Here is an 18,141-nt window from a genome sequence, read left to right as displayed (position 1 = left end):
CGTATTCACCTAGAAACTCAGACGACACCTCTTTAAAAATATAACCCACAATATTTTTATTGCCATTTTATGTTTCCAACAAGTGTAAAAAAAAAAAAAAAAAAAAAAAGTCAACCACTAACAGTACAGATTTAAAATGTATGTGCCCAAACTCAAAAGAATGCTTGTTAAGTTCTCCCAGCATAACGCAAGAAACGTTTACAAAAGTTATATGTCTGCAAACCGTCAGTTGAAATGCATGTGAAGGAGGGTTGGCGCTGGATCCAAAGTCATTGGATTTTCAAAATACAAAATTGCTTATGGCTCAAGCGGTCGTTCTGAAAACCCACGTTTGGCTCCTGTCTGAGGCACAGCGTACAGCTTTCTCCTCGTACACTTGTAAGGAAAGGCCATCCCCCCTCCCCCCCGCAGCACGAGTGTTACAGAGTGACGGAACCAGGGCATTTCAAGTTTGTCGCTGGAGCTGAGATACAGTACACACGCGCGCGCACACACGCACACACACACGCACACGCGCACACACACACACACACACACACACACACACACACATTCTTACATGTAGTGGCAAATCAAACAGAACAAAACCAATGAAGAAAGATACAAAGTATACAGGTTTCCCAGGTTAGAGGCGGTTATGCATAAATACAGCTCAGGCTTTAGTACAGTGCAGCAGTTGCGATGTTCACACGCTGAAGGTCATTGTTGTTTAGCACCAGACACTTAAGACCACTCAAGACGATCAAGTGCCTGAAGGCCTGAGTTTGCGCGGCTCCGTTTGGACTCGCTCTTTTTGTTAGAGCGTCGACCGGTCTGGGCCAGCGCTCTGTCGCGCCACCTTCTCACGGGCCCCTTAAAAAAACTGGTGAGGGCCGGGAGCTCATAGACGTTGCGCACCAGTAAACGCTGAAACGGTGGCGTTTCCTGGCGGCGCTCGACAATCTCTGACCAATTTGTCCTGGAGATTCTGAGCGCAGCAAACGTATCAGGCCTTCAATATTTGCTTTTCAAAGTTTTTGGTTCGGCAGCCATGATGCATTTAGAAAAAAATTTTTTAAAAAAACCTACATTTCACTTAAAAATATACAATTTAATTCTCAAGCAAGTTGAATAATGACACAGTACAAAAAGACACACAAATACAAACAACAATACCTAATAAAAAAATGTCACTTTTTTGCGTGTCATACAGTTGGAAGCGGGTAGCACCGTCGTTTCTTTCAGCGAGGTTGTGACAAAGGCTAAAGAGCTAACCTGACGAGTGTTTCCTTTGCTTGAGGTCGCCTGTGTGTGCGTCTTTGGTGTGTGCTGGAACAGATGCGCACAAGTTTCGTGCCCACTGTCCGCTTGCTGCATTTTCGTTCTCGCTCAGCCTTTGTCAAGTCAGTGTGTTTAAGGAATGTATTTGCTCAAAGTACGCTAGATAGTTAAAAAGGAGAGTGGGGGGCGGAATAAGAGGTTCAAACTGACAGATTTACAGCGCTCACTAACGCACTATGACTGCATCATTACTTTTGGTCCTCATCCTGCCACAAGTGTGTGGTCAGTGTTTGGTTTGCCGCTTTTCTTTGGCAAATCTCCCTGATATATTGGCAAAGCTTCAGTGCACGATGAAACCGCAGCACCAGCAGAGTTATGTCCAGTTTGTCTTTTTGAACCTCTGGTTCTGAGCGCTAACAGTAAGCAGACAGAGACGAAGCCCAACCCAAACCTCGTGGTTCAGGAGGGATGTGCTCGCCATAGGTTCTCTTGATGAGGGACAGTGTGGCCCCCTGCTGCTCAGAGGCAGCAATAAAACAGTTTTTTTTGTTTTTCTGAAGACGGTTGAGGTAACAGAATGCCACAGCACAAGCAAACACACCCAGGGCACCTAAACGTTGGGTTCATGTTGCGAGATGACTATATCGAGAGTACGGAAGAGTTGCTTCACCTTCTGCGCTTTACACGGCGTTAAGTTTTCCTCCTGAAACACCTGAAATGCTGCAGTCCTTCGTGTGAACGCGAGTCCTACTTTTAAACACTGTGGATTGGAGATAACAGTAAATGAATGTAGCATGGTGTGATCTTTGACCCCAGTACTGTGATATGACTGACGCTACAGGCAGGTGAGTGAGTGAGTGAGTGAGTGAGTGAGTGAGTGAGTGTTTGGAGACCTGTTTCACAAGCAGAACAAGCAATTCTCATCTTGTCCCAAAAAGTCTTTGACACAAATTTGCCAATAGTTGATGTCGGGCTATATGTCTAGTCAGTGGCTCAAGATAACCTCTGAAGACTAAATAAAAGTGTACATAATGCAAAGAAATTGACATTCACTTCTCTCTCTCTCCATCCCTAACTATCTGCCCTAATCGTAACTGAGCTCCCTCTAGCTGAAGAGAATAGTCAAGTGGTTCCACATGTCAGGTCTGTCGAACCCAAACAGAAACACTGGGGGGAATTTGTGGGTCAAAAATCGGGCACCTTCTGGCAATGTACCCCATGCAGGGGCTGAGTGGGCAAGTGAATGGGGAAGGACAAAAAAAGAACAAATAGTGAACAAAAAAGTGGTGGATGGCTGACTCAGTTCTTTAAAGACTGCCCCATGGGGTGGGGGGTGGGGGGGTGAGGGGTGTGGTGTGGGGAGCCGGCAGCCGGCAGTCCACAGACGGTACTCAGTGCAGGTGGATGTCCAGCTTGACGCGTAGGGCATCGCCGATCTCCCCCAGCAGGTAGTCGCTGTCATGCTGGTCCTCGAGGTGCCGCAGCTTGCGTGGACCAAACAGGGGCAGGCTGGCAATCTCCAGGCGGTAAGAGCCCGGCAGGGGGGTCTGGCGGCCCAGTTGCAGCACGGTCTTGCCGTCGCGGCGCTCCAACAGGCGGAAGTGGTCATCCTGGTTGCCGTGAATGATGACGTAGCGCACGTGATGCTCCAGGGGTTCCAGGGCAGGCAGCAGCTCCAGTAGGGGCTCCTTGTTCTGCAGCAGGGCCAGGCTGAGGTTCATGGGGATGGAGGCCTGTGTGTCCACGCTGGCCATGCTAAGGCCTTCCTTCTGGAGAGGACAAATGAGATGGACTGAGCTGGCTGCCTGCTCTGCACCACTAGCACTAAAGCAGCCCTGGTGCAGAGTCTGCAGATTGTATTCTACTGCATTCTACTGTATTGTATTAAATGTTTTTTCAGGGGCAGGCAGTATGCAGTTCACCAAACATCCAAAACTGGAATGGAAAAAGAGGAGCAGAACTTGTACAAATGTTCTAGATAAAGGACACTCCAGCTCCAGGCTGTGATGTGAGCTACCTTGTTTAGATCATTGGCACCAGCATTGCGCCTCTGGCGCCCGTTTTTGCCACCGTTGACCTTGCACTCATAGCAGGCCTCTGGGGAGAGGAAGCTGTCGTCGTCACCCTCCTCTTGAGCAGGTGCAAACTGCCCCTGGAAGCCCACACCTGAGATACAGTGTCTGCAGAAGAAACAAGAGACAGAGACAGCTCAGAACATGGAGCGTACAAGTGTCCCCATCTGCTTCCAGTCCTGGGTTTGACTCAATCACGGTGAGAGATCAGAGCTTATTGGCTGGTGGGCAGCATTGTGCTTAGAGGTACTGTTGCTTTCCACTCAACACACTCAGGCTTGCATCCCACCTTCTGCTGCACAGGCCTTGAGCAAGGTACTTACTGTGAATTACACCAGTAAAACGAGTCAGTTGTATAAATGGGTAAATCAATAGAAGCGCTGCTTTTTTGGGAAAAGCGTCCGCTCAATGATACGTCAATACTGTATATGCGGTGTGTGTGTTAATGAAACAGCACCATAGTTCACGTGTGTTTGTAAACTAACAAGTGTTTGTATGTCCTCGTTGCCACGAACGACTATGTCCTTTCCCACACAGGCTCAGGATCTCCGTGGAGGTGAAGAAAAGGCCATGCATGCACCACGCGCTCACCCCTGTCCTGCTCTGTAGTAGCCGCCGGGACATCCGCACAGGTAGCCCCCGTCAGTGTTGGAGCAGCCAAAGCTACAGGGGTTGTTTCCCAGGGAACACTCGTTGACATCCTGGCAGCCTCCGGCGCTCTGCTCGTAGTCGAAGCCAGATGGGCACACACACTTAAAGCTGCCCAGCGTGTTGTAGCAGGAGGCAGAACCACACACCTGGGGGCTGGAGCACTCGTTCTCATCTGGGAATCGGGGTGGGAGCGGAGGGAGAAAGGCGTTTATACCCTGTACACGGTGCTGCGGTCGACATGAGGCAGGGCCTGGAGCAGTAAACCCACCCACCTACACACTGGTTCCACTGGTAGTGCTGCACATAGCCCTGTGGGCAGCCACAGCGGAACCCCCCCAGCATGTTCTGGCAGCCGTGCTGACAGCGGTGGTTCCCGCTGCACTCGTCCACATCTGGGAAGAGGGTGACGCAATGAGACGCGTGAGTTCCGGGCAGGCGAACATTTGCATGCTAAGGTGTAGTAAAGAAGCGGGGCGACCCTGACCCTCGCACTCAAGGCCGCTGCTGTCCAGGGAGAAGCCTTTCTGACACTCGCAGTTGAAGCTGCCTGGTGTGTTGAGGCAGGAGGCGCGGGTGCCGCACACATTGGGCTGGGCATTGCACTCGTTGTTGTCTGCAGGGCGGAGCCAGAGGTGAGTCCCACACTTGTAGCACTGCTGTCACCTTCTCCCCCTGGCCATTTAGATCGCAGGTGCCCCACTGCACCCAGGAGGAAACCACTACACTGATGCCAACCGTGCCAGTGGAGGAGCTGAGAACCACTCACCGATGCAGGTAGTCTGGTGCTGGGTGAAGCCGACAGGACACTTGCAGGTGAAACCCCCGATGGTGTTGACGCACAGAAACTGGCAGTTGTGCTGCTTGGTGGAGCACTCGTCCAGGTCTGCAGTTGGCATGAGGGACAAGAGCTGTGGTCAATGTGCACACGGCTGCTCAACACTCCCAAGAGGGGTACAACGTGAAAAGCCTGAAAGTGTGTGACCCCTTGTGTCCTGCAGTTGTACCACAAAATGGTCATTTAATGACAATCAATGTTTCTTGTGTGACATAACAGGTGTGTAATGACCAATTCCAAGTGTTGCTTTAGAGGAGATCATGAGTGTAGTAAAAACACGGAAGTAGTGCAAGTGCAAAAATAAATGAACCCCAGGTAGGTAGGAAAGTAGAATCAGGTGTGTAAATGATAGTCATTTATTCATTTTATACATTTATGGTAATATTTATATTGTAGGTGTATGTCTAATGAATCTGTGTGACTTTTCCAAAGTACACACACACACACAGTCTGAACCGCTTATCCCAAACGGGGTCACAGGGAGCCGGAGCCTAACCCAGCAACATAGGGCGTGAGACTGGAGGGGGTGGGGACACACCCAGGACGGGACGCCAGTCCATCACAAGGCACCCCAACCAGGACTTGAACCCCAGACCCACCGGAGAGCAGGACCCGGTCCAACCCACTGCACCACCGCATCCCCCTTTTCCAAAGTAGCTTTGCTAAAATAAAGAATATGTCCCACCCACCTTTGCAGGTCTTGCCATCAGGCTGCAGGATGTACCCCCTGGGACAGGAGCACAGGTAGCTTCCCTCTGCGTTCTTGCACAGGAAGTTGCAGGGTTTCGGTGACTGGGTGCACTCGTCCACGTCTGAGATATAACAGGAAGTACAGCTCAGAGGCTAACTGTCACAGGGACGCCACTGCACTTGTGGTTTTACAAAATCAGATCCATCCCCAAGTGCCACACATTTACTGCTGACTAGGGCAGCTAGCGAGGCAAGTAGGAGGCTTACCCACGCAGGTGGTCCCGGTGAAGTCAGGGGTGTAGCCTGTGTTGCAGTGGCAGCGGAAGGAGCCTATGCTGTTGATACACTGGCCGTTCTTACACAGATTGGGCATCACCTGGCACTCGTTGATATCTGAAAGAGAGGTGACATGGTGAGTTGCGGGATTCCCTCAGGCGAGGAGCTCAGCGCAAACCGGTCTCCGTAGCGTTGCATCATGCCCATGGTGGCTGGTTCACTAGGCAGCATACCGCTCACCTCTGCCGTCGGTGGTGTAGCCCGGGCCCAGGGGGCACATTCGTTTGTACTGTACAGTGCCGGGCAGGGGGCAGAGCTCGCAGTGGGGGCCCCATCCGCGCCCGCCATTGCAGCAGCACTCTGACTTGGTGACGCTGTTGCGGTTGGTGGAGCCCTGCTGGCACATGGTCTGCAGCACCTCTGTGAAGCAGAAGCCCTGCCTGTTGTCTGGAAGCCGAGAGGGGCAGCAAAGAAGGCCAAGGCTTAGTTTTATGAGCATGTGCGATGCAGACAGCTTACCATCTGTACACTTTGTACACATTTTTTATGCTTTATGAATGCAGCAGGATATCCCTGTTCCAGCAGCGAAGGTTACTTAGCTGTATAACGGCACGGTCACTCCTGGGACTTCAGTTGGAAGCTTTCCTGGTCACCATTGCTGAAGCAATGTGCTAGCTGCTGTCCTGCAGTGCAGGTTCGTGTTGGGCTAAAACACTGTGTTGGTTGCTAATGGTGTGAAGTTCTGGAGCCGCCCACTGTGGCCCACTCACCGATGCACTCGGTGCCCGTGGAACTGGGCTGGAAGCCCTCGTTGCACTCGCAGCGGTAGCTGCCCACAGTGTTCACGCAGCGGCCATTCTTGCAGATGCCAGGCTTGGTGCGGCACTCGTTGAGGTCTGCCAGGGGAAACAGCGGCGGAGGAGGAGGAGGTGGGGGAGGGAGGGTGGGCGGCAGGTCAGGTGTGTGGGAGTCCGGAGCGAGAGACTTTCTATATCCCCTTCAAGAAGCTTTCTGAAAGCATTCACTGGGGGTACAGGAAGCCTTGGTTCTTGCACGGACTGAAGTGAATACAGAGGGTCTCAATTTTCAGTTCACACACTCATATTTTTACTGTTATATAAAAGTAACACACACACACATACACACACATACACACACATACACAACCAGCACAAACAGCAGACACATCGGTTGTCTCCGCTTCAAAATATCACAGTACTTGTATTGTTCCTATCTCACTGCTGCTGGGGGAGGAATGAACGCGTAAACCTGGACCCCCCCACCCCCGAACTATCACTCACTCACCCATGCAGCCATCCCCCTCAGGCCTCCGCTGCATGCCTGGGGAGCAGATGCACATGAAGGTACCGATGAGGTTCTTGCAGGTCATGCCCTTGGACTCACAGTCGTCAAGGCCATCGGTACACTCGTCCTGGTCTACAAAGGGACAGAAAGTGCTTGATGCAGAAGTGCAGAAATAACACTGTGGTTCTCAGAAGGACAGAGGCACAGAAAGTACACTGCCAATAAAATAAGACAAAAGTCCGTTGATAATTCATTTTGTTCAAGTCACTTTCATCACTGAGTCACAATAAATGAAAGGTTAATCCAGATTTCTCCTGATTTCAGTTAGGTCCTATAGTCCTGTAAAAATCATGCATGTGCTTAAAATATATTAAAAAGATTTTAAGATGTTTCAGTGAAATACTTCTGTAAATGTCAACATAGAACAATTTCTAAATTTAACATAGCTAATAATAATGTAATTTTAACATAAGCGAAAATAAAAATATGCAGCCTCCACCATCTCCTATTTTGTTTAGTCCCATAAACATGTACGACTGTCCTCAATGTTCTTCACCACTAATACTCGTGTACACTAGACCTGAAATGTAAATATTGTGATAGCGACTTGAATTCTGGCAGTCCGAAATGCTGTCACAATTCGGTTTGGGTGCACTTTACCACCATCCGTTAACTGGTGTGTAAAATGGGTCAGGTCAGCTTCACAGAGAAATTTTAAGAAATGGAAAATGTCTGTTAGCAGTTGCAATGCAACCATTTCACAGTGGAACACAGTTTAGATATCATGGGACCTCCTATTAGCGCACTCTTATTTCACTATTTTTAGGCTAATTTGGCTTATTTTCAATTCTTTGCTTACAGTCAGTTTGCAATAACAAGCTGTTTGTACTCATCTAAGTGTGTTTATCATTGGTGAAGACGTTAAAAGCTGCATTATCTGTCTAATTTTGGAACCTATTTCCTTACTATCCTGCTAACTCCAGTCGGCTGCCTATAAGATCATCGCAGACATGGTATACCCCTGCTGCTGAAGCATAAGTACACTGTTTCCATGACAATGGGACTTCCCCTCACCTCTGCACATCCTGTTGTCGTCACGAAGCACGTATCCTGATGGGCAGGTGCATTCGTAGGAGCCAAAGGTGTTGACGCAGCGAAAGGCACAGAGCAGTGGGTTCAAGGCACACTCGTTGATGTCTGGGGACAGAAGGACTGACAGGTGAAAGGACTGACAGGGACGAGTAAGACCATCGTATGTGACAGGGTTTCCACTGAGTGGTTTAGGCTATACCCTGGTGATAGATTCATTATGAGCCTGGAGCGCACACGCTACTAACCTTCACATGTCATCATGGACCCAGGTTCGAAGCCCTCCTGACAGGCACACTCGAAGCCTCCCACCACATTGGTGCAGGTGCCATTGCCACAGGGCTTGCCAATGGAGCACTCGTCCGTGTCTATGCCACACCAGCAAGAGCAGAGACGAATGGAGACGAAAGAGAAGAAGTGAGATGAAGGTGGTCCAAAAGGTGTAGAAGGAAGACAGGACTCAAAGAGAACAGCGACACAATGCAGAAATTCCATCTGGAAAGGAGGAAGAGAAGCGTGTCGAGTACGCAGGGCAACAGTTCTCAGCTGTACCGGTGGCTGGCCTTGGATGAGCCATAGAGTTTGACACTGTGGTGATGGAGCACTAAAGGCTCTGAGCGTGCACTCTGGTGTGAGTGCGGTCACATGAACAGCAAGCAGGCACACTCACCCACACAGTTTACCCCCGTGTAGTCCAGGCTGTAGCCGAAGGGGCACTCGCAGCGGAAGGAGCCGTCAGTGTTGATGCACACGCCATTCACACAAATGCCCGGGTTGTCCAGACATTCGTTCATGTCTGTGGAAAAAGGGTGTGAAGTCTCACTTAAGCGAAAAGACACATTTATGGTCACTTGTGCCTACAGTAGGGACTCACTGACCTTCACGAGTGTCACCCAGTCCAGGTAGAGCTCCAAGGCCGTAGGGGCAAAGGCTGTTGAAAGCAGCTGGGGGGCAGATGGGGGTCAGGTTATGGCTCTTGTTGCACACAAACAGAGGACAACACGATTGTGTGTTTACAGCTCTTGTTGCCACGGATTACAAAAGCTAGACAGCTCCCTTGAGCGGACCTGGACTCGGCTGCCATACCCTCACTCTCCCGCGGGCACAGTTCGCATGGATCGCCCCATCCTTCGCCAGGCATCTTGCTGCAACAGCACTTTGCCTTGGTGGTGTTGAAGGCTTTGGGCACGGAGCATTTGCCTGCCTCAAATCGAGTGAAGCAGAAGCTTTCGCGAATGTCTGGGACAGAGAGAGCAAAAGTGATTGGCTGGGGGCTGGCGGGGGAAGGGCTAACAGTGCCGACCACAATTTCTTCTACAACCATAAAGGTTGACAGAGCATCGCTTTTCCTTGGGAAGCTCTAAAAGCTGAGGGACAACTATCATGCATGGATTGCTGTGCGTGAGACACCAATGTGAAAGTGAGGCAGATGACCGCACTCACCGAAGCAGCGGCGACCATTGTCAGACAGCACGAAGCCCTCCTGGCAGATGCACTGGAAGCTGCCCGGTGTGTTGGAGCAGCTACCGAACTGGCAGATGTTGGGCTCCACTTCGCACTCGTTGATGTCTAGGGTGCAGGAGGAGAGTGGGGTGAGGACACAGACACAGTCCAATGGCGAGGCAGCGTATGGGCCAAGCGCCGACAAGGGCATCACACCAACAGATGGAAGGGGTCACTGCGGTCACCAAGGTGCCCAGCGTGGCAAGGTGGGTGTGTGGCTAATAAAGGATGACACTGAAATTCTTCAGGAGCAAGTGAGTCAGTTTTGGCCTTGTTTCTTATACACATATATGTTATTCATTTTGTCATATGAGTGATATTTGAATGTCATGATATTTATTTGTGGGGGGGGGGCGCGGTGGCGCAGCGGGTTTGACCGGGTCCTGCTCTCCGGTGGGTCTCGGGCTCGAGTCCCGCTTGGGGTGCCTTACGACAGACTGGCATCCCGTCCTGGGTATGTCCCCTCCCCCTCCAGCCCTACGCCCTATGTTGCTGGGTTAGGCTCCAGCTCCCTATGACCCCGCATGGGACAAGCGGCTTCAGCTGGTGTGTAGGTGTGCGTGTGTGTGTGTGCGTGTGTGTGTGTGTGCTCGTGCTGCCTCAGGCAACAGGGTCTCACCAATGCACTGGTCATTTTGCACGGCGTACCCAGCTGGACAGATGCAGCGGAACGAACCGTCCAGGTTCTGACAGATCCCAGGTGAGCAGGTTCCTGGGAAGCTCATGCACTCGTTGATGTCTGAGACGGGGAGGGAAACGGTCAAACAGAGAGCACAGTCCCAGCTTTTTGCCACTAATAAAAATGCAGGATACACTTGAGCTAACAGAACAGATCATATTCATATAGTGCCCCCCACTAGCTGTAGAGGGTGGCACAATTTTACACCTAGTACTGTTACATTCACTTATTTAGCTGATGTTTTTCTCCAGTATTACAGTGTTAAGGTACTTACAGCAGTTCAACCATGTACACAGCTGGATCATTTTTACTAGAGCAATTCAGGATAAGTACCTTGCTCAAGAGCACTACAGCAGAAAATGAGATTCATCTGCTCACCTCTGCTCACCTGGGACCAGAGGAGTGGGCACACAGATACGAATGGTGCCTTTAGTGGTTTGCTAGTAGCTCAAAACACAGCCTTACCCACACAGTTCTTGCCATCCAAGATGAGCTCATAGCCCTCAAAGCATAAACACTGGAAGGCGCCAATGCTATTGATACACTGGCCATTCCTGCACACCTGGCCCACCAATGCTGAGCACTCGTCCACATCTGCAAAGGGTAGCAAACCAATGTTGCACAATCCAGCATGATGGGACCAGATCGAGACACCCCAAGTCAAGGCACTGCCTCCAGGTTGCCGATGCCAAGCGTGCCTACCCATGCAGTCGTTGTTGTGCGTGAGCTCAAAGCCGGGGAAACACAGGCAGTTGTATGAGCCCACGGTGTTCTTGCAAGTGCCGTTTCCGCAAGGCTGCCGGTCGCATTCATCGATGTCTGTGACACAGAGAGAGAGACAGCAAGGTATCAGTCTGCAGCAGCCTTTTGGATAACCCCTGGCTTAGTGACGCAACTTCCGTTACTGAGCTCGTCACAGTGAGGTCACAGTTCCCTTATCAGTGCAAAAGGTTGCATCCTTCCACACTGACTAATCCTTTCATATCATACTTACACAATCATAACTCAAAGTACCAATTAAAAATGAGAAAATGTGTACATGTTACACGGGACCTATAAAAGAGTACTCAGCCACCTTTTTTTGGGTTTCATTGTTTTACAGCAATGAATCACAATGGATTTAGACAAGCTGTTTTGAAATTGGTTAACAGAAGAAATAGTCCTTAATGTCCCCATGAAAACAATTGTACACATCAGTTTGTAATTACATTTACATACTTAGCAGATGCTTTTCTCCAAAGCAACTTCCAATGGGTACTACATAGTGTTACCTGCCCAAACACCTTATTCACCAAGGTGACTTACAATGCTAGATACACTACTTACAATGGGTCACTCTTCCATACATCAGTGGAACACACTCTCTCACACACAATGGGTGAACCCGAAGAGCCTGTCTTTGGACTGTGAGAGGAAACCCATGCAGACAAAGGGAGAACATGCAAACTCCACAGAGACTGAGTAGGGATTGAACCCCCATCCTTTCACACCACCCAGGCACTGTGAGAGAGCAGCACTACTCATTGTGCCACCGTGCCGCTAATTACGAAGAAAAATCCTGAAATCACTATCTATTCATCCCTTCAAGTCAGTATTCAGTAGAGATGCCATTGGCACAGTGGAGCAGCAGGTAACCCTACTGTATAAACCATCCAGTTGTGCAATTGGACATGGTTTGTCTGCATGGGTTTTCTCCAGCACTCTAAACTGCCCTTAGTGAGTGTGTGTGTAGGGGGGTGCTACCATGCAATGGACTGGGGTCCCATCCAGGGTATAATCCCCTTGCCTTGCGCCCAGTGGTCCTGGGAGAGGCTCCAGACCATTGTGACCCTGACCAGGTCAAGCAGTTGAGGAAAGTGCACAAGCCAGCATATGAGTGTTTCACGTGGCTCTCGTGTACAAACGAGTGAATGATTGCAGGGAATTCAGTGTACTGTATCTTGCACTGCAAGTCACTGTGAACAAATACAGCACTAGCTAAACAGTGCCATGCACACTATTTACATAAAAGAGATGCTGTTGTATAAAGAGACCTTCACTGTTGATTGCAAGAAAAGCCTAATTATACCCACTGTGATTGCTGGTGAATACGTCTTACAAGTACTGTATATCCTTAAAGGCAATTAGTCACATCTAGAGGTATTAGTATGAATTTAGTATTAGTATCTCACCCATGCACATGGTCTGGTCAGCAGTGGCCCTGAAGCCATTGTGGCAGAGACATCGGTAGCTGCCCTGCGTGTCGATGCACTCGCCATGGCTGCACACATTGGGAATCTCTTGGCACTCGTTCCGGTCTGCAGAAGGGGCACAGAGGGACGGAGTCCTTTGAAAAGTCCACAGCAGACATTTATAATACTCTGAGCTCCAGAACACCGCCCCCAGTTTACCATGGAATGTGCATTAACTCACCTGCCAAATGCTGTCTCACTCGTGTTCTTGTGAGGAATCCTGGGTAGCTGGAGTAACTGACAGTCTTCACATGCTACACTACTCTTTGCCACTAGAATCTGCCAGCTGAAAATAAATGCCTGTATCTATATCACTGTTTCCTGAGAAAAATCTGCACCTCGGTTCCAATTTGGGGCCGTATTTATGTTTTTTTTTTTTTGGTCTTAAAACATTACAGAAAACCATTTTTGTCTGTGAAGAAGCCACTTGGATGAGTGGTGAAACGTATTCAAGAAAACTCATGCAAGTCCAGTTGCCTTTGTTTTTTAGCTTCGTTTTTTAGAAAAAAAACATTTTTGATGTTTTTGTCCAAAGAATCTAATTTGTGCCAACAGCCAGAGAACAATGTCATTGTGAAGCTCTTGAAATTTAGGTGTTTTTCCAGTCAAAAAAGGCATCTGGTACTTGAGGGATGGTAAGACTCACATAATTACACAACATTCACCAAGAGAGTCTTCAGCTGTGAGTCTGCACGAATCTTGTTGGTATCCCCATTTACAACAGACGGCATGACACTCACCCACACACGCTCCGCTGGGGGACAGCTTGAACCCAGGTGAGCACTCGCAGCGGTAGCTCCCAGGGATGTTGATGCAGTTGGCATTACGCTGACACAGGTTGTCTCCGCTGTTGCACTCATCAATGTCTGGGAAATGGAGTAGCACATGCCCTTAATTGTGCCGGCCATAAATGTCTTATCCGAATGAAATGCACAGGTCACAGAGCCTGGACAATGATAACAAGGGTGCTTGTCCAATCAATCAGCGCTTCGCTCTCTGTGTGACTGAAGGCTCTGCCAATTTTTTTGGGGCCTCCTGGAGGGTACCAGTCTCCTCCTCAGTTCATGCAAGGATGGACAGCATTAATCCTGCTGGGCTGAGTGTTGGCACAAGAGCCTTTGGGGACTGAGGGGGTGGCTTACCTTCGCAGATGAGCAAGATGTTGTTGTAGCTGAAGCCCATGGGGCATTCGCAGCGAAAGCTGCCGATCTGGTTGATGCACACGCCATGGGCACAGATTCCTGGGATCTCCCGACATTCGTCGATATCTGCAGGGCAATCCCGACTGCATTGGTTACAAATATACGGTTCTTTCTTTCGATGCAAAAAAAAAAAAAAGACAACCCATGATAAGGAAACAAAACGTTGGGATTAAAAAAAGACACCCAGAAACTGTTTTCTCTGACATGATATCCATATAAAAGTACATCAAAGGACACCTGAAATTTTACAAAGCTGTTCCTGGCAAATAGGTTTCTGACAAATGGATTTCCAAACTGACATTTGGAACGACTAAAAGAAACGGGTTGCACAGCATCCCTCTAAGGTGACAGTGTGTTGTATTTCACTTACCAATGGGCTTCCCTGTGTGAATGTCAATGATGAATCCAGGGGCCTGGTTCCCACATAGGAGCTGGTATTCAGCTGTAGAGCAAAAAGAGGCAGCACGCTGAGATGGTAATAGTTTGGGTATCTATGCATCTTTTATGCAGCACACAGGTGAAGGAGCTGTGAGGGATGAGGTGAGGCGCTCATCTTGAGTGGGTGGGGCGAGCGAGGGGTGGGGCAAGGAGAGGACTCACCTGTTGCAGGGATGGGGCAGGCCTCGCATGGCTTGTTCCAGGCCTTGCCCACATTGTAGGCACAGCAGCACATCTTCTTGGTCATGTTGAAAGACAGTTCGTTCTCACAGGTGTCATTGAAGTTGCGATAGCACACGCTCTTTCGCATATCTGTCACAGGAGAAGATGAGTGGAAAGACAACCAAAGATAAGGGGATTATGTCACTGGCCACTGAAAAATCCCCACAAACACGTTGCTAGGTACCTTCACAAGGCAGGCAGGGGGTGCACATTTAAAAAGCATCCATAACTCAATACAGGTCTGAGGACACTTCAAGAAGCAACATTCTTTCATTCTTTCTTTCAGCAGTGGAAAAATCAAGCTGCAATCTGCCAATTATTATTATTATTCTTATTATTGAGGGGGGCGTGGTGGCACAGTGGGTTGGACCGGGTCCTGCTCTCCGGTGGGTCTGGGGTTCGAGTCCCGCTTGGGGTGCCTTGCAACAGACTGGCGACAGACTGGCGCAGCCTTACGCCCTGTGTTGCCAGGTTAGGCTCTGGCTCCCTATGACCCCAAATGGGACAAGCGGTTCAGAAAATGTGTGTGTGTATTATTATTATTATTATTATTGGTTAGTCTATGAAAAGGTGTGTCTTACTTACCCATGCAGTTGTTGCCTCCGTTGACCTGCATGTACTCAGGGGGGCAGACGCAGGTGTAGTTGCCCAGGGTGTTGTAGCATGTTCCAGGGCCACAGATGCCGATGTGGGCTGTGCACTCATCAATGTCTGCCAGAATGATTATTAATCAAGGCAATTAGAAGCTCGACTGAACTGCTTATGTGAAAGAAGGCATCAAGCGCATCGTCTCATATCATCATTCAGGCTTTCTCAGAGGTGTTAGAACACAATTAATTACTGTGAACAAAACGCCTTGTTAGTGGCAGGCGAGAAGGAGACAATCAGTCACATTTGGTGACTAGAAGACAGTGGTGTCTGCACTGCAGCTGACAAGCCCAGGGCGCCCGCTTACCCTCGCAGATGCGCGTCTCCTCATTGAGGTAGTACCCAGCAGGGCACTCGCATTGGAAGCTGCCAAACGTATTGACGCAGTTGCCGCCCTGGCACAGGCCGGGCAGCTCCTGGCACTCGTCGATATCTACCCCATAGACACAGAGCGAGAGAGAACACGCCCTCAGTGCCTCAGTGTGGGGGTTGCAGGAGTAGACCAGAGTGAATGTACGTGCATGGTTTAGTCATGGGCTACAGGTTCAGTCATGGTGTAGGAGATGTCCCAGCTGGAAGGAGGGGGTCCTACCTTCCAGGATGACAGTGATGGGGTTAGGCCTGAAGCCCTCTCCTCCAGGGCACAGCGTCTTGTATTCCGCTATAAGAAAGAACCAGTCTGAGAACAATGACACCACAGAATGAAGCAGTGATGCAGAGAATGTATGGTACCCATATCGATCCCCATTTTGGGCTCTGTCATATCCCTACATTGGATTTTGGTGAAGAAACAGGAATTGGTAGGCAGTTTTCCCACGGAACAGAAATATTTACATTTATTTACTCAGCAGACACTTTTCTCCAAAGCAACTTCCAATGAACCCAATGTAGTGTTATCAGCCCACACACCTTATTCACCAAGGTGACTTACACTGCTAGATACATTACTTACAATGGGTCACTCATCCATACATCAGTGGAACACACTCTCTCTGTCATTCACACACTATGGGGGAACCTGAACAGCAGGTCTTTGGACTGTGGGAAGAAACCAGAGCACCCAGAGGAAATCCATGCAAACACAGTGAGAACATGCAAACTCTACAAAGACTGAGTGGGGATTGAACCCATGTCCTCTTGCACCACCCAGGCACTGTGAGACAGCAGCACTACTTGCTGTACCATGATACTAGAACACTGTGGGAAATGCTTTGTTACATTGCCAGTTTATGCAGCACCTTCTTTTTACATTTCCACTGTAGTACATTAACATCAGCACTTACAAAACCATACTTACACCTTTCTCTTTGAGGCTATTCATGGAAACTGGCAACTTAGGTAGTTATTTTCTCAGAAGCAACCCCTGACCCCTTGGTGTACATACTGGAGTTGACCGGTGGGCACAGTTCACAGGGGTTCCCCCAGGCTCCTCCCAGGGAACAGCAACAGGATGCCCTGGTGACGCCCACACCGATCTCTGCGCTGCACGATATTCCTCCGTCGCCGCGAGCCAGCGTGTCCAGGAAACAGTTGCCCACACGGGTGTCTGGGAGACAGCAAGAGGCATCGCAACCACTCATCCTCTGAGCTTTCCCGTGCTATTTAATGCTTGCCATGCTCTCAGTCTGACAATGTGCAAGGCAAAGCACCAACGCTCCAACAGCACCTCAAACTGACAAGTGACAAGGAAATCACTTCAAGAATTCTGCTGTTTTCCTCACCAACTGTGTCAACTAGGGAGCAACTTAAGGCACTTACCCACGCAGCCCACTCCAGTAGGGTTGAGCTCAAAATCGGGGGGGCAGTTGCAGAGGTAGCTGCCTGGCATGTTCACACATATGCCGTTGATGCAGTTCACTGGGTCGGCGCACTCATTCACATCTACGGCACAAAGAATTGGAGCAATCAAAGAGGAAGCCCATGGCTGCTTAGGATTTGCTAGAAGCCTCACGCTGATATGAAACACGTCAAGAGATTGCCAGATTTCCTCACACAGCGGAATGGTTGAGGTACCACAAAGCTGTGGTGTAGACACATCAGGTGCTCTGCCTCTGGATCTGTAATGACCCATGTTCGGGAAGGCCCATCTCATTAAGTCACCCCAGAGCAGGAGGAGTGTTGCAGTAAAAGAGCACTTTGGCACGGCTGCTATACTGTTCCAAATGGACACTCGCACTGGTTCTGCTGTCAGATTCACATTTTTTTATACTGGCCTCAATGACAAGCCAGTGAACTCTATAAGAACTCGGTTGTACGCATACACCTCAATGTGCTGGGGTCTCCGTTAGAGGATTGGCTGGAAGCACTGCCTCTACCGGTCGTGATCCTCATGTACGACAGGTGTGTGTTCCTGCTCACGAAGAGCTTTAACTGTGACTTTTTTGGGGTCTGAAGGTGAGCTGTCGAGAGGTGTTGTGACTCTCACCAGTGCAGTTGCCGCCACTGCGGTCCAACTCGTAGCCGTCATCACAAACACAGCGGAACATTCCTGGCAGGTTCTGGCAGGTTCCGAAAACACAGATGTTCTGGAAGTTGCACTCGTCGATATCTGCAGGGGTACAGAGAAGTGATGCCGGCGCTCCTGAATTGGCATGGACACAGTGACATTCCTAGTGACATTGTGTGATTCCTACCCTGGCAAGCCTTGCTGTCCTCTGTGGGAGTGAAGCCCATCTCGCATTCGCAGCGATAGCCACCTGGCGCGTTCAGGCAGTGACCGTTCTCACACAGGTTTACGTTTTCCGCACATTCATCCGTGTCTGTTGAGTTCAGAGCAAGTGGAGTGTGAGCGTGTGAGCAATACGCCCATCTTCTTCAAACCCAAACACGACTAAACTGACATAATCCCATCTGGATATCATGCATAGAGTGGAAAAGAACCTAGACTCGTGATAAGATTAGGGATAGAGGTTCAGATCCTGTCAGGACCACACTTCTGCACCCCAGACTCAAGTTTTAATCCTGAATAGTATCAATAAAACATCCTGACAAAATCATGTAAAATATGAGGTACATGTTAAATATATCACATCCTACTATC

At 49.5% G+C, this 18,141-nt stretch overlaps 1 protein-coding gene across 1 annotated transcript in view; it reads right to left on the bottom strand.

The window, feature by feature from the left end:
• Positions 1–121: 121 nt before the first annotated feature.
• Positions 122–18,141, bottom strand: part of fbn2b (fibrillin 2b) — a 53,255-nt gene continuing 35,235 nt past the window's right edge. The window contains exons 35-66 of the mRNA XM_029254814.1: positions 17,735–17,860; positions 17,527–17,649; positions 16,860–16,982; positions 16,486–16,647; positions 15,694–15,762; positions 15,409–15,534; positions 15,039–15,164; positions 14,394–14,543; positions 14,164–14,235; positions 13,734–13,859; positions 13,332–13,457; positions 12,532–12,657; positions 11,063–11,179; positions 10,826–10,954; positions 10,301–10,420; positions 9,622–9,747; positions 9,265–9,417; positions 9,057–9,122; positions 8,849–8,974; positions 8,427–8,546; positions 8,164–8,286; positions 7,090–7,221; positions 6,555–6,680; positions 6,025–6,231; positions 5,776–5,901; positions 5,508–5,630; positions 4,750–4,866; positions 4,468–4,596; positions 4,256–4,375; positions 3,924–4,155; positions 3,278–3,440; positions 122–3,029 (exon numbers count right to left, since the gene is read on the bottom strand). Of these exons, the coding sequence (XP_029110647.1) occupies positions 2,652–3,029; positions 3,278–3,440; positions 3,924–4,155; positions 4,256–4,375; positions 4,468–4,596; positions 4,750–4,866; positions 5,508–5,630; positions 5,776–5,901; positions 6,025–6,231; positions 6,555–6,680; positions 7,090–7,221; positions 8,164–8,286; positions 8,427–8,546; positions 8,849–8,974; positions 9,057–9,122; positions 9,265–9,417; positions 9,622–9,747; positions 10,301–10,420; positions 10,826–10,954; positions 11,063–11,179; positions 12,532–12,657; positions 13,332–13,457; positions 13,734–13,859; positions 14,164–14,235; positions 14,394–14,543; positions 15,039–15,164; positions 15,409–15,534; positions 15,694–15,762; positions 16,486–16,647; positions 16,860–16,982; positions 17,527–17,649; positions 17,735–17,860 (4,388 nt within the window). The 3' untranslated portion in view covers positions 122–2,651. The remainder of the gene's footprint in view (positions 3,030–3,277; positions 3,441–3,923; positions 4,156–4,255; positions 4,376–4,467; positions 4,597–4,749; positions 4,867–5,507; positions 5,631–5,775; positions 5,902–6,024; positions 6,232–6,554; positions 6,681–7,089; positions 7,222–8,163; positions 8,287–8,426; positions 8,547–8,848; positions 8,975–9,056; positions 9,123–9,264; positions 9,418–9,621; positions 9,748–10,300; positions 10,421–10,825; positions 10,955–11,062; positions 11,180–12,531; positions 12,658–13,331; positions 13,458–13,733; positions 13,860–14,163; positions 14,236–14,393; positions 14,544–15,038; positions 15,165–15,408; positions 15,535–15,693; positions 15,763–16,485; positions 16,648–16,859; positions 16,983–17,526; positions 17,650–17,734; positions 17,861–18,141) is intronic.

Source organism: Scleropages formosus, chromosome 9 (assembly GCF_900964775.1).
Source record: "Scleropages formosus chromosome 9, fSclFor1.1, whole genome shotgun sequence".
NCBI classification, from domain to species: domain Eukaryota; kingdom Metazoa; phylum Chordata; class Actinopteri; order Osteoglossiformes; family Osteoglossidae; genus Scleropages; species Scleropages formosus.
Note: the sequence above shows the minus strand (reverse complement) of the source record. Positions and strands in the feature narration are given on the sequence as shown.